Genomic DNA, 13,073 nt, shown 5'->3' with positions numbered 1-13,073 from the left:
TTGCCGATGATCCAGAACGATCCGACTTCCCATGGGGTAAATCAAAGTAGCTGGCGCAATCTGCGCATCTATTATTCTGATTCACGCATTTCCCAGCTACTGCACTTTGGACGATACAGCGCTGTACAAGGCGCACATAAGTCATAATCGATAATCGTGAGAGAGATCATTCTCCGATCTGGCGCATGAGCAACGTCATTATTTCATTATTTTTGCCGGTGTTATTGCAACGAAGGACGCGCACCGTTCCTTCTTGCAGAACCTTCTCTCATCACGATTCTAGCTATGGTTCGCCGCTTCTTGTTAACATTTCCAACATTTCTAGGCGGGTATTTTGTCGCGCGTTTTCAGCGCGAGACGGTTGATTTCGTCGGAGGAAAAATTTACTCACGTAGAAGAAGAAGATTCAACGAGACCGCGGGATTATGCAGCTTGTCCTTTTAGCTCGTATACGTGCCGCCGCTTCAGCTCACAGACTGCCAATCGAGCGCGACGGCGAATTAGCATACGTGGCTGCCAAATACGGCGTATGGCTTGGCAATGGTGATACACCGACAAATGCAATGAATATGGTGATTTCCATCATTTATCCAGCTCGCTAGGTGCAAACGCATCTGCCGCGATCCTTGAAGCGAAACGTTACGCGCGTATGCGTCACGATCTCGCGACGTTGAGAAATGTTATTGAAATTGATTCGTAAAGCAGGACGTGTTCTCGGAATTCAGTTAAAAGGTAATATCGATAACAAGCTTTATTATCTGGTCATTATCGGCTTATTACCTTTATTTATAGTAAAGTCATTAACTGGTGGAATGTAAAAAATAGTGAAACGTAATAATGGCCTTTTGTCACGATTATTTAATAATTATCAAAATACTTGAATAAATTATTAAATAATATTATAAATTCGAAATTTATATAATATAATATTTCTATAATTAATTTATATAATATTAATAATAATAATATATAATAATAATATTAATTTATATAAACTCGATATTTACAACACCATAAATGATATTATAAATTCGAAATTACTCAAAGATTATTATTTCGTCATTATAAAATATGCATTGATTTTTAAATATAAAATTTTATTCTTATAAAAAGAAAATAAACTTTGTCAAAAAAATATATGTATGTTTGAAGTAGTGTAAATAGCATACAATAAATTTGCGCCATAATTTCCATACTCCATAATTTCGAGACACAAACAACTAATCTTCGTATATGAATACAAACGCAAACAATTGCAAACATGAAATTTACGTCCTACAAAGCGTGCGTGCGTTTCTACGTGTCGGTGCAACATGCTTGGCGCATTATCTCACTATGTGACGTACGTGCCACGATAGGTTTCATTATGAGAAGTGCATTTCCTTTTCCGACGGCAAGACGGCAAGGTCGTCCGTGCACCTCGTCCCGAGCTCTCGCGAACGGCCGCATCCGTCCGGTGCATCCGTCATCGACGCGAGAGATCGTATCGATCGCCCCGCGGAACGAGGTAACGATGCGAGTCATAATTTGCATGTCGCGCGCAGCAACGTTGTAACGAAGAGTTATGGTGCGGCATCGGTAAAACTTCCACGCGAGCGGAGTAGGGATTAGCGATGATTACGATCGCATCGAGCTGGGAACGAGATCTATCGATCGACGTCGCATTCGTATATCCTTCGTGAATGGTGCAACATTATTACTTTTTAACTTGTTTGAAAGGCACAATCTGGGTGAGTAAAGAAAAAGCGGTGAAACGAACCATTACCATTAATCTACTTTGATCGCTTTGATCGATTTCTGTAATGTAGTTTGTTAAGCATTTTTTGATTTGATACAACATTATTTTATTAACAATCTGTTGAATTTTAATACTAGAATTTTTTATCAGAATACAATTAAGCACCGAAATACAATTATATAAATTTTACTTTAAATTAAATAAAAACTAAAATTTGTCGCGATAGTTGCTCCACGTTCTTGTTAAAAAAATTCAACCCCAAATTATTCAAAGATTATTCATAAACGAAAGGCGGATATCTTGTATAAAGAATATCTTGAATTCGTAGGACTAAAAGAAGGTATAAGAAAGCCCGGGCGCGTGTCACATTGTGGTGGTGATTTGTCGTCGCGTGTATGTGAACAACAGCCGGCTATCCCGCACACGTGCACGCGTCGCACCGCACGCGTGTCACGCCAAGACCGAAACGCGTTCTCAGGAAGGGTTAGAGAGGCCTACCTGCTCGCGCGGGTTTCACGTATCCTAGAAAAGGAGCGCTGGAAGAGCGAGAAAGAGAGAGAGAGAGGAAGGGAGAAAGGAGACGAGGGAAGAGGAAGGAGCAGCCACGTGACCCCAGCACGGGTCCTCCGTTCCTCGGCAGAATCCTCTCGGTCCAACCTGACCTATCCAAGGTGAGATTTATCCGTCGGCTTTACCTGCCACGGGCTGTATAGGTACGTAGGTGCCTTCCTTACTGTCTCAGCCTATCTACCAGGAATCCCCGCATTGCTATTTCCCATTCCCGCGAACCGATCTCCCTGTGTCTACCGTTCACCCAGCCGCCTACCCGTGCGGGTCACGTATCTCGAGCTTCTCCGTGCGACGAGTTCGTGTCTTCCAAAATAACAGGTGAGATTTTCACGCCGAGCATCTGATAGAGATACAATAGATTTGTTGATTTTACTTGCATCTTTTACTATAAATTTATTCAATTCGTCGCAGAAGATCGTGTCGATGCGCGTCACGTAAATGTCGCGCGCGTTTTTGCGTAAATTGTTTATTACGAAATTTGTTTGTACGAAAAAAATAACTTTAATCATAATTTCAGTAATTATCGCTTTCTTTTAGGCCCAAAATTCTTTCCGCGGAAAACAAAAAATTAATTACAGGATGTTGGTGAAATGAGTCGTTGATCCATTACGTTTATCACAAGTTGTAAACGCAAATAGCGTGAAATAAGTATCTTAAAAACCGACATTACTTTTCCAGCGATCTGCTCAAGTGGCTCTCGAACGGGTCACGTGTCGACGATCGTCCTCGGAAGGCGCGTCGTGTACGTCTCGACGTAATAATCGGGATTTGGTGTGCTAGCCCGGAGCGTTTCGGGCAGGTTACGGCCGGGGCCTTAATTCGAGGGCCGTACAGGGTATAATCGGAAACCCGGACAATGCAAATAAGGAGGCATTATGCCGCGCTGCCGGTGACGCAATGCAGACAATTCGGCCGCTTCCGGCTTCTTTCTCAGGAATAGCGGGTTTTTCATTAAAATCGTATCATCGTATCATCACATATTCGACCGCAGCGCTTGTGCACACGCACATCGATGCTAATTCGAGATAATTAGAGAGCGGTGGTTTTATGTCGAATGTAAATTCTGGCGATATTCTAACTTTGACCACACGACGCGGGCGAAGGTCACAACGGCGGTCCTATTTACGCATAGTTTTTCTTCACAATTATTTAGAATTGATTGCCGTATCGTGCGGTCTGTGCGCAGCAGGTTGCCGAGCGTAGATTAAATAAATTCACCGCATATAAATTCTCAAGATATCTATTGCAACAAAAGTCTTTCTGCAAACAACATATTTCTCGGCTGTATTTGATTCAAAGATTTTTCGGAATAATCACTCATATCCGCCATTACTTCACATTTCCTAGAATTCTGGTTTACGATTGAACAGCATGATAAACGATATAGCTGAGTAACTGTTTACATTTTCAAATCAATGAATTATTTGCATTCAATATATATGTTCAATATGTAAGATTTTAGTTTTCAAAAAATCTCCTAAAATATGACTAAATAATTTCCATTAAACGAACAAAATGTCTATTATATTCATATATAAAAATGATTAGGCATCTATTTCAGATATCTATTCAGATATATTGTTTTAATTTTTAGAAAAATAATAATATGATATCTAAAAAAATAATAAATTTAAATTTTAAATATCTGTGTTGGACAGCAATTTTTTTATCAGATATGCTTTTTACCAATGTTATCTGTTGAACAAATCCCATTTGATAATACGACTTTATGTATTCATAATCATTGTGCGTATAGTCGTGCAAGGTACGCGCTTCCGGCCGCTTCTTTAGTGCGCCGGCTTTTTATCTCAGAGCCAAGCCTTCGTTTCTCGAGTGACGCGAGCGAGAGATCGCCGATCGATAAAGGCCGTTTTACTTAAACGAAGTGCCGGAGAAGACTCGGGCTGGGCTATAAAGATAAATATATTATTCGGCCACGATTAATTCCGGCGCAAGTCAATAAATGCAATTTATCCGTCATCGATGAACGGCGTCGCAGATCGTGACGAAACGCTGATGCGCGACGTATCCTTGATGCACCTGCCGTGTATCAATATATATATATTTTTTTTATCGATGTGCGCTCCGTTATTATACCGCTAATCGTAAGTTAATGACACGCGGGAGCACCGACATAAAACAGAATGACCATAACGCCCACACTCATTCGCGTACTTTTTCTCTGGCCGTTGCGGCTTAATGTATAATAGAATAATTAATCTTTATCTCATTAGTTTGCGATTGATTAATAATTCTTAGCTACGATCGCAATTATCTCAGGCATTTGCGCTAATGTTGATAATCAAATATTGTTTGTCAGCACAACAATTCGTAGTTGTTTGCTATTGTCCGAATTAAGATTTTAGTGAAGAAAAATTAGCGAAAGGATTTGAGAATAAAATTTCGCGATACATCTTGTTCCAAAAACTTCTGCAACTCCTGCAAAGCATACTTTCGGAAGATAAATAAGCTTAAGCAACAAAAGATAAGGATTCTTGAGCGCGTTAAGAAGAAAATAACCATCTAAATAGCAAAATTCTTCGGAGGCTTAGACTCTTGTTCCAGACGAAAATGGACTTCGCGGAATTATCATCGACATATTTGAAGCTCGAAGATCACTGATCACAAAGTAAGGAACGCGAGAAGGATCAGAGTATGTACTCGTGAGTACTCTCACACGAATCGGAGGGTCTAATTTTCCGCACGCGAGTGATCCGACGGTACTCGAATGCGCTCGGGCGAGTCACAGAAAACGCTAATGAACGAAAGAATATGATAGCTTCTGGCGATGGTTAGTGGAAACGATTACAATGAAAAAGATGATCTCAATAAAGACGATTCTAACTGGAAATCATAAATTGTTATCGGCGAGTGTGTTGTTGTGTGTGTGTGTTTATCAGGCTGTACTTCGAGAGATGTGTATCTGTTTCGATGAGATTCGTTTCTTTTTGAATGAAATTAATCAGATAAAAAGATAGAGAGAGAAGCACAAATAATCAATCACACCGATCTATACCTTACAATATATGAAATTATTGGACAATAATATAATCTCTTCAAAAACATATTAATAAAAAAAAATTATTAATATTCTTAATAAAAGCATTCTATATCGCGACAACATAATCGAAAATTACTTTGCACACAATTCACACGCTTTAAAAAAATAATATTCTATTAATTTGTATTAATAGGATATTTTAAATATAAAAACTTGATCAAGCAATTTGATTTTTTATTAAAAAACATATTTAAACGAGTACGACATATTAAACTACTTTTTGTTATTGAAGAGACATCTGAAATAACAGTCGTACATGTCAGAGAAATCATCTTAAAATAGCCTTGCTGATCATTGACGGACAGGCGGAAAAAAGCGTGCAACAATGATGATTGAAATCAATGTAGAGAAGACGTATGAGAAAATTATTATCATCGTATAGCTACGTTCGTCTGAAAGCATGATTTTCGCCGCGGCTCAACTCATCGACGCCTGATAAAGATTGCGTAGGTATAGAATCTAATTATGCCGATAAACATTGTTGCGTCGATACACCTGCCCGTAAATAACATAGAATCAAACGCGTATCAAGTTACATCGTAATACACCCGGGCTCGCAGGGAACAGGATCTTGGGCCCCGTGAAAACGGGTACCTGACCGTACTCTATGCCCTATGCGCACTTTCATCAAGAACGAGATGCGGAATTATCATCCTTGATTATGAATACCGTCAAATTGGAGTAGATGTAATCAAAATAATTTATAACCCTGAAACACAGTAAATGTTCATTTTTTTGCATAGCCTTACGTCTGGGATGAAAATTCTTAAAAATCGTTAAAAAAAAACAGTTCTTCTAATAATTTTCATCGCTTTTGTACATGTTATTATTTCGCTATTCCATGATTTTTAATGATTGCCCGCGCGATATTTGTCGGTGAATGAAATAGGGTGATAAAAATACATTCATCAACTTACGCGTGACTTTTACTAAGCATAATTTTTGCGTCACGATTCCGGTGTACGCCGAAAATAACCATGCAATCACGCGGCTACGTGGAATATTTATTCAAACAAGTATTAGAGCTAAGACGTTATCGACAGATACGATAACGGTCATTTTTTCTTCGCGCTCATACATAGCGCTACGTATTTGCTATTGCATATTTTTTTCTCTTCTTATAATATTAGTGCAACTATGTAGAAGATGGACTTATCATGTGGATAACCTCGATATCACGTACTTGAATACGAGGAATACATAGACAACGTCGCGTAATTGCCATAGATTAACAACGTCGGGTCGACTAAAGCGATACGAATTTTTATTAACAGTATCAAATGGTTAATAATTTTTCCTCAGATCTAGCACTTATCGCGACTGATCAACGTACATTATAAATAACATCTTCAATGTTATTAATTCTAGATTTATCGCGTCGCATATCGCAATTAATACAAACGGCTTGCGCAAAAATTATATTACGTTCGCTTGGCAAATCTAAATGTCAATTCACCTTGATCAATATTTTTTCTTTCTTATCACTATGATTATCAATTTTATTAACGCATTTCCTAATAAATTGTATTGGAATAAGTGTGAGTGTCTGTACTATAATGATAATATCAATAAAAGAATTATTGCGGATTATCACAGAAGATATTTCTTGTTGACTGTAGATTCTTTGACAAATCTAAAATTAATTTCTAGTAAAACTTTCCACGTAACATAACATACGTTTACTGTTGCTGTTTTGACCGGTTACTGTTTATTATATATATTATCACATACCGATAAAAAGTACGCAGAAAGATTTTATCTATATGTTGCGCGATTGTTGACGCGCCAAAGAGATACAAACGACACGTACAGCAAGCCATGAATCGTGCGTTTATCAGAAAACCGGTAATACTGAATCGAAACCAGAAACGTGTGGCGCGTGCGCCGTGGCTATTAATAAACCCGTGCGTGTGCAGCTTTGCACCTAATTAATAACGCCGAAAGATGGAGAGCGGACCGAACATATATCATAAGCGAGTAATTGACGTGACCAACGTCAATTGATAATTACACAATCGGCGTTCCGTTTCGGATAGATATGACAGTGACTCAGCTATCTGTTAACATGCGTACGATATCAATCTTTAAATTCAGTCTTAGCAGTCGAGCCAATTTTGCAAATACGCGAATGCGCGTTGACAAGATAGCGGATCCCTAACGGGTACTGATTAGTCATCGTTGTCAGCGTGAGAACGTCATAATATCTTAGTATAATCTACAATAACGTATATTCCATACGTTAATACGCAAGATTATTGCTTTACTTTCGCGAAAATATTGAATGTATTGTATTAAATATGTTGAAATATTGAAATAACAAATTACTGTCGCGTAAATACTACGTTGATTGTCACAAGCGTAGATATTGCTGTCGATTCTTTCTTCTAAAATTTGCCATAACCAAAAATTTTCCCCAAAATCTTCAATCGGCACGCGCTTTGCGCAAAGAATAGCGGAAATGAGAGTACATGAATGCAAAATCCAGTCGTTTCGGATAAATCGACTCTCACAATTGGGGGTCGCACGACTCGTACAATGCCTTGATGCACAATGCACCGATGAAGAGCAACAATGCAACGCGGGGGCGTCGAGAATGGCAGACTGCGCTGACAGCTGACGAACATAACGTTTTCCACAAAGTGCCCAATTCCGTTGCTCGCAATCATAACTATGTGCGTGTTAATCTACATTTAATCAGATAATGCTGATTGTTTAATACACATCTCTCTATCAACGCCGATAATAAACAATTTACATGACATGCAATATTCTCCGTTAATTGAGCGAAAAAAGAAATTGCGATAAAAAGAGATCTCGTTTATATTTGTTTCTATATCAATATGCATATTCATTACTTTTAACAATGAAGACTGCTCGAGATAAATGATAATGAGCTTGATTTGATGTATACTTACTCAACGCGATTAAAACGCGTTACGTCATTCAAACTCATTTAACTCCAATTTATAAAAGGATTACATTACGTTACGAAAGTTTCCAGATTTGCATTAATTGCGAAAATATTAATAGCGATCGCAGCAATAGGAATTTTGTAAAAATTACATAAATTCGGTTTAATAAATACGAAATTACTCGACTCAACCGAATAACTTCACTTTAATTGAGACCTTCATTAACCAAATTAACGAATCATGGTGACTCTGAACATATCGCGGACTCTAACGAAACGTGCGTAATTTGATTGACACTCACTCGAGGCGCCTCGAAGAGGTCCCGAAGGGCTGCCGCCGGTAGAGACGCCCTCGTCTTCGCTGCTACTGGTGCTAGCTTCACTGGGACTATAGCTACGCCTGTTTACATCACCTCTTGTGATCTTTTGGCCGCTCGCCGTGCCGTTGTTGTTGTCATGCATCCTACCCTGAAGTTTCTCGTGCATAGTCCTCGCGCGCGAATGCACCTTCTGCTGCTGGAGGGAACCGACGGAGAAGTCAAGCGGCTGATCGATCTCCGATTGCACTTGCGACTGATGCCTCTGCACCTGACCGCACACCGATCCGGCCACCAAACTCTGCGGCTGAGACACTTGTGCGATCGACGATATTTGCTGTTGCTGTTGCTGCTGTTCCTGGTGAACGTTACTGGGCGGACTCCACCACTGATGGCCGCCCTGAATCGACCTCCAGGCTTCTATAGTATTATTATTCGTGGGGCTCGTTTGTTTCTGCTTCTGTATCGATTGCTGAGATTGTTGCTGCTGTTGCTGCTGGGCCATGGCAACCTCGACCAAGTTGTTATTTTCCAGCAGATGCATACTGGGTGTCTGCGTCATCGATGCCGGTAGGACGAAGGGAGAAAGTCCCACTGACGGTGGGCTGGGCTGTTGATGCTGTCTGTGGGTGGAATGATGATGTTGGTGCTGATGCTGCTGCTGACGATGATGTTGTTGCTGTTGTTGCGAAGAGCTCACCGGTACTATCACCGGAGGCGGGATTTGCCGGACGGTCCGTGCGGCCTCCGCGACCCACCGGCGCACCGCCTCGCTGTCGAGACCCGCCAGCCCTGCGGACTTTGGCTTCGACTGGCTTCCGGGCGATGATAGACCCTTGTCGGGTATCAGGCCGGGCAGCGCGAGGACCCCGGTGCCCGCCACCGCGACCCTGGGTCCCGAAACGCCCCCGTAGGCAGCCAACGCCGCGAGATCCAACGTGGTCACCTGCTGGGTTCCGCTCTCGACGAAGGATGCACCGGTCCACGCAGTGGGAGGTCGTTCGCTGACAACTTAGTGCCTTGCGTCGACTATCATCGCGCGCACGTGAAATGTTTTGAAGACCGCTTATAATTACTGTTCTTGAGTTCGATTCGATCGATTAACAAACAAAAAAGCATTCGCAGTCTGTTTCTAACACAGAAATAACACTTTGTGAAATTCACCGTTTATCAATCAACATAACTTTTTCATGTCCACGTAAAATCTAGTTTATATTGTACGTGAATTTACTTAGTTCTCGAAGAATTGCAACGGTTTCCATTTCCATGTAAAAACGACAAAGTATCCTCACGTAAAAATCTAGTCAATGTTTTCGACTTCTTGATAACACAGTACTCTTAAGAACGCACTACACCCATTGAGAAGTCTCACAGTCACGTACACGTCGCTTTAATGGTATAATTGCACGCGTACTCCAATTTAAGACGCAACTATTAAACGGTCGGTAAAACACCAGAGACCTAACCGTCGTTGTTATTTGTATAAGAACAGTCTTCACAAGTACAACAATAAGTGCATAAAAATCTTAAATATCCAATCGAAGATCTCTGCTTTTATCACAAGTGCATCTTCCGAATTTCGTCCCTTAATTGAAGCACCACTCCTGTCAGATGACTGTCAAATATCAGCTGAGCAACTACGAAGCGTCAAGCACGTGAAACACCGGCGCAGTTGTCACCGGCGCAAGCTGTCAAACTGTCCTGATTAGAGTCCAAACCGAATTGTCCTCGCTGGCGCATGCTTTGAATATTTGGAAGAGTAGAAAGTCTTTACGCTAACGTCATTTGTGACTGTCATCGATGTGCCGGAGATAAGAACACACGCCGATGAAGTCATCAATGAGCACTATCTCACCAGCATTATCAACGATCGCGATTTCGACTAAGCTAGTTCACTAAATCGATTCACCACTTTTCCACCGCCGTATATTCAGGCGGTCACGTTATTTTGAATAACACGTGCGATAATCAGCGCCGATCCGTCACGACGCAACGCGCCGAGTCAGCCGATAATCGCGACTGAAAAGCGCGATGACAGCAACTACCTGCGAGCTGTCAATGGATGAGTCAGGTCAATCTGTCGACGCGCCTCTCTCGTGCAGCGTGATCGCAGACGCACAGAACTTGACGCGACGCGTCACGACGACAGTAGTTACGGCGCTACGGCGCTGCGACGGCGACGGCAGCGGCGGTTAGTGCTACGACGGTCAGATGCTGTCGCGTGCATGTGTGCAGCTACACTAGAGGACTCATGTACGCCCGCCTGGCCGCCTACCGGCCGCGGCGAACACGGCCGTGTCCGCGGAGCGGAGTAAGCCGAAGTGGGGGAGTCGTTAGGTCTCCGAGCAGGAAGAAGAGAACGCCGCGAGCGACGAGGAGAGAGCACCAGCGGACGCGGAGAAACGAGAGCGGGACAAAGAGAGACGCGTGTGGAGTGAAAAGCGTGGCCGCGGCCGATACCGCCAGCATGATTGTCGCGGTGGGGACTCGTAAACGCGTCGGTGGGGAACACCGCCTCCAATCCCAGGAAAACGTGGATCGCGCACGGCTCCGCCCGGCAAGCAGAGGCGAGTTCTCCGGCCACGGAACTAGCGCGAGTGCGAGCACGAGAACGCGCCTTTTTCACCTCGCGTGCATCGGCTACTGCCCGCGAAGCCGAGGAGAGAAAGAGAGAGAGAGAGAGAAGGAGAGCGAAAGAGCAGACGAACGGATTTGCATATGCAACGCTCGCGACCAATCGCTGGACTACCTGCCCTACCCTGCGGAGATGACGACGATTAGACCTTGATACTTAAAGACCGTTCCGTGACCGATGCTTAAGAATTAAACTCGATTTGATTCCGGAGCCGGCCAATACGATGCGAGTTGCGCCGGACCGGTTCGATTCGCGTGTTTTTTCGCGATTTTCTTTAATGCTGACCAAAAGAGGCTGAGCATAGCCTTCGGATTATCGAGAAGCTTCACTACTCGTGCCAATCGATAAATGTTCTTCTATAGCCAGCGACTGAAATATGTTAAATCATTTGATATAAAAATGCACCGTACGTAATGTAATTATCTGAACATCTAAATAGAAAGTACGGACGCACACGATGTACAACCGCAGATAGTATGAGGTAGTGCGGTTAATGCGGATGCAGAGAAGGCTTGGAGATTAAATTAGCTAGAGGAGAGGCCGCAGGAAGCCTGTCACACTGGACCACCCAGGTAAAGCCCTGTCACTAAAATCGACTATTGAAATTATTCGCCGGAAAGCCAAATAATTACGCGCCTTTTACAATACATTTTGCAATGTATTTTGCACTCATCTCAGATATAATAAAATAATCCCGAAATATAGTTTAAAAAATTTCGGAATAAATATTTTTAAAACACTTCATATTCTTCTATAAGACAAAAATATTATTTCGCACAATTTTATCTATCCTTTCGATTATTGTGCATTTTGAAAAATAAAAAAATATTAATTATCGTAAATTTGTGACTATTCACTTAGAAGATATTAAGGATGTGTATTCGCGATGAGATCATGATAAACCTATTGAGATTTCATTTCCAGATATCTGTAAGAATGTCATGCCTAGAGATTGGGAGCTTGTATTACGGCTCAATGACACCGATGGGATGTGGCAGCAGGTGGATACAGTTACAGGTAGAGATCGCTCGAGAAGGCGATCTGCCAAGCAATGAGATTATTGTGTTAAGCTATATTCTACAAAAGTATGTTCTTGCCAGCAGAAATATATAAGAACGTTAATACTCAGTAAATTAATATATTATAAATCAGACGTTGTAACTTAAATTTGTAATCTGTTTGAATGTTTAAAAGTAAAGAAGCTTGGCAGATTGAATGATACATAATTCGATAAAATAAATAGTATAATAATATAATGAATAACATATTAATTGTGATATTAAAAGCAATATCTTTTTATATGTTGGAAGTCTATTCATCTTTATCGTCATTTTAGAATCTTTATTGTTTTTCAACGCATTTTTTAACACAATATCTTTTAACGATGTTATTATAAAAGCTATATCGAAATGCATCGCGGAAATATTGACGGAAATGATCGTACGTCCATAAACTCTCCTATCGGGCCGCCATGTCGACCCGGGCACCTCTCACCTATCATATTTCCATACAAATCCATCCAGCCTCACCACTCCCAAGATTTGAATTCAGCATGCGCAGTGCCGGTGCAAAAAATAAGACGCTTTAAACTGGCCCTTTTATTGGTCGCGAGAATCGTGGCATTCTCCCCACCGTTCGCTTATCCCCTTCGCGTTGCACACACATAGGCGTCAGTGCCTTTCTTCTTTTTCTTATCGCGCTATCATATTTCCATACAGCCAACATCCACCACCACCGCTATCACTACCACTACCTCCGGCCGCCTACGCCACCACCATCGTTCCCTCCGCTACCACCCCTACTTCCACTCGATACCTAGCTCGCCCAGATTTGAATCCGGC

The 13,073-nt window shown here is 41.7% G+C and overlaps 1 protein-coding gene across 3 annotated transcripts in view; it reads right to left on the bottom strand.

Annotated features, from left to right (window-relative positions):
- Positions 1 to 10,856, bottom strand: part of LOC105670102 (POU domain, class 2, transcription factor 3S-like) — a 118,207-nt gene extending 107,351 nt beyond the window's left edge. For 2 of the 3 annotated variants that reach the window (XM_012363433.2, XM_012363434.2), the window contains exon 1: positions 8,583 to 10,855. In XM_012363433.2, coding sequence (XP_012218856.1) covers positions 8,583 to 9,159 — 577 coding nt within the window. In that variant the 5' untranslated portion in view covers positions 9,160 to 10,855. Of the gene's footprint in view, positions 1 to 8,582 lie in introns of all 3 variants that reach the window. The other variant, XM_012363432.2, reaches the window with a different exon arrangement.
- Between the last annotated feature and the right edge of the window lie 2,217 nt (positions 10,857 to 13,073).

The sequence above is a fragment of the Linepithema humile genome, chromosome 4, assembly GCF_040581485.1.
Source record: "Linepithema humile isolate Giens D197 chromosome 4, Lhum_UNIL_v1.0, whole genome shotgun sequence".
Lineage (NCBI taxonomy): Eukaryota > Metazoa > Arthropoda > Insecta > Hymenoptera > Formicidae > Linepithema > Linepithema humile.
The sequence above is the reverse complement of the archived record's forward strand: the minus strand, read 5'-3'. Positions and strand labels throughout refer to the sequence as shown.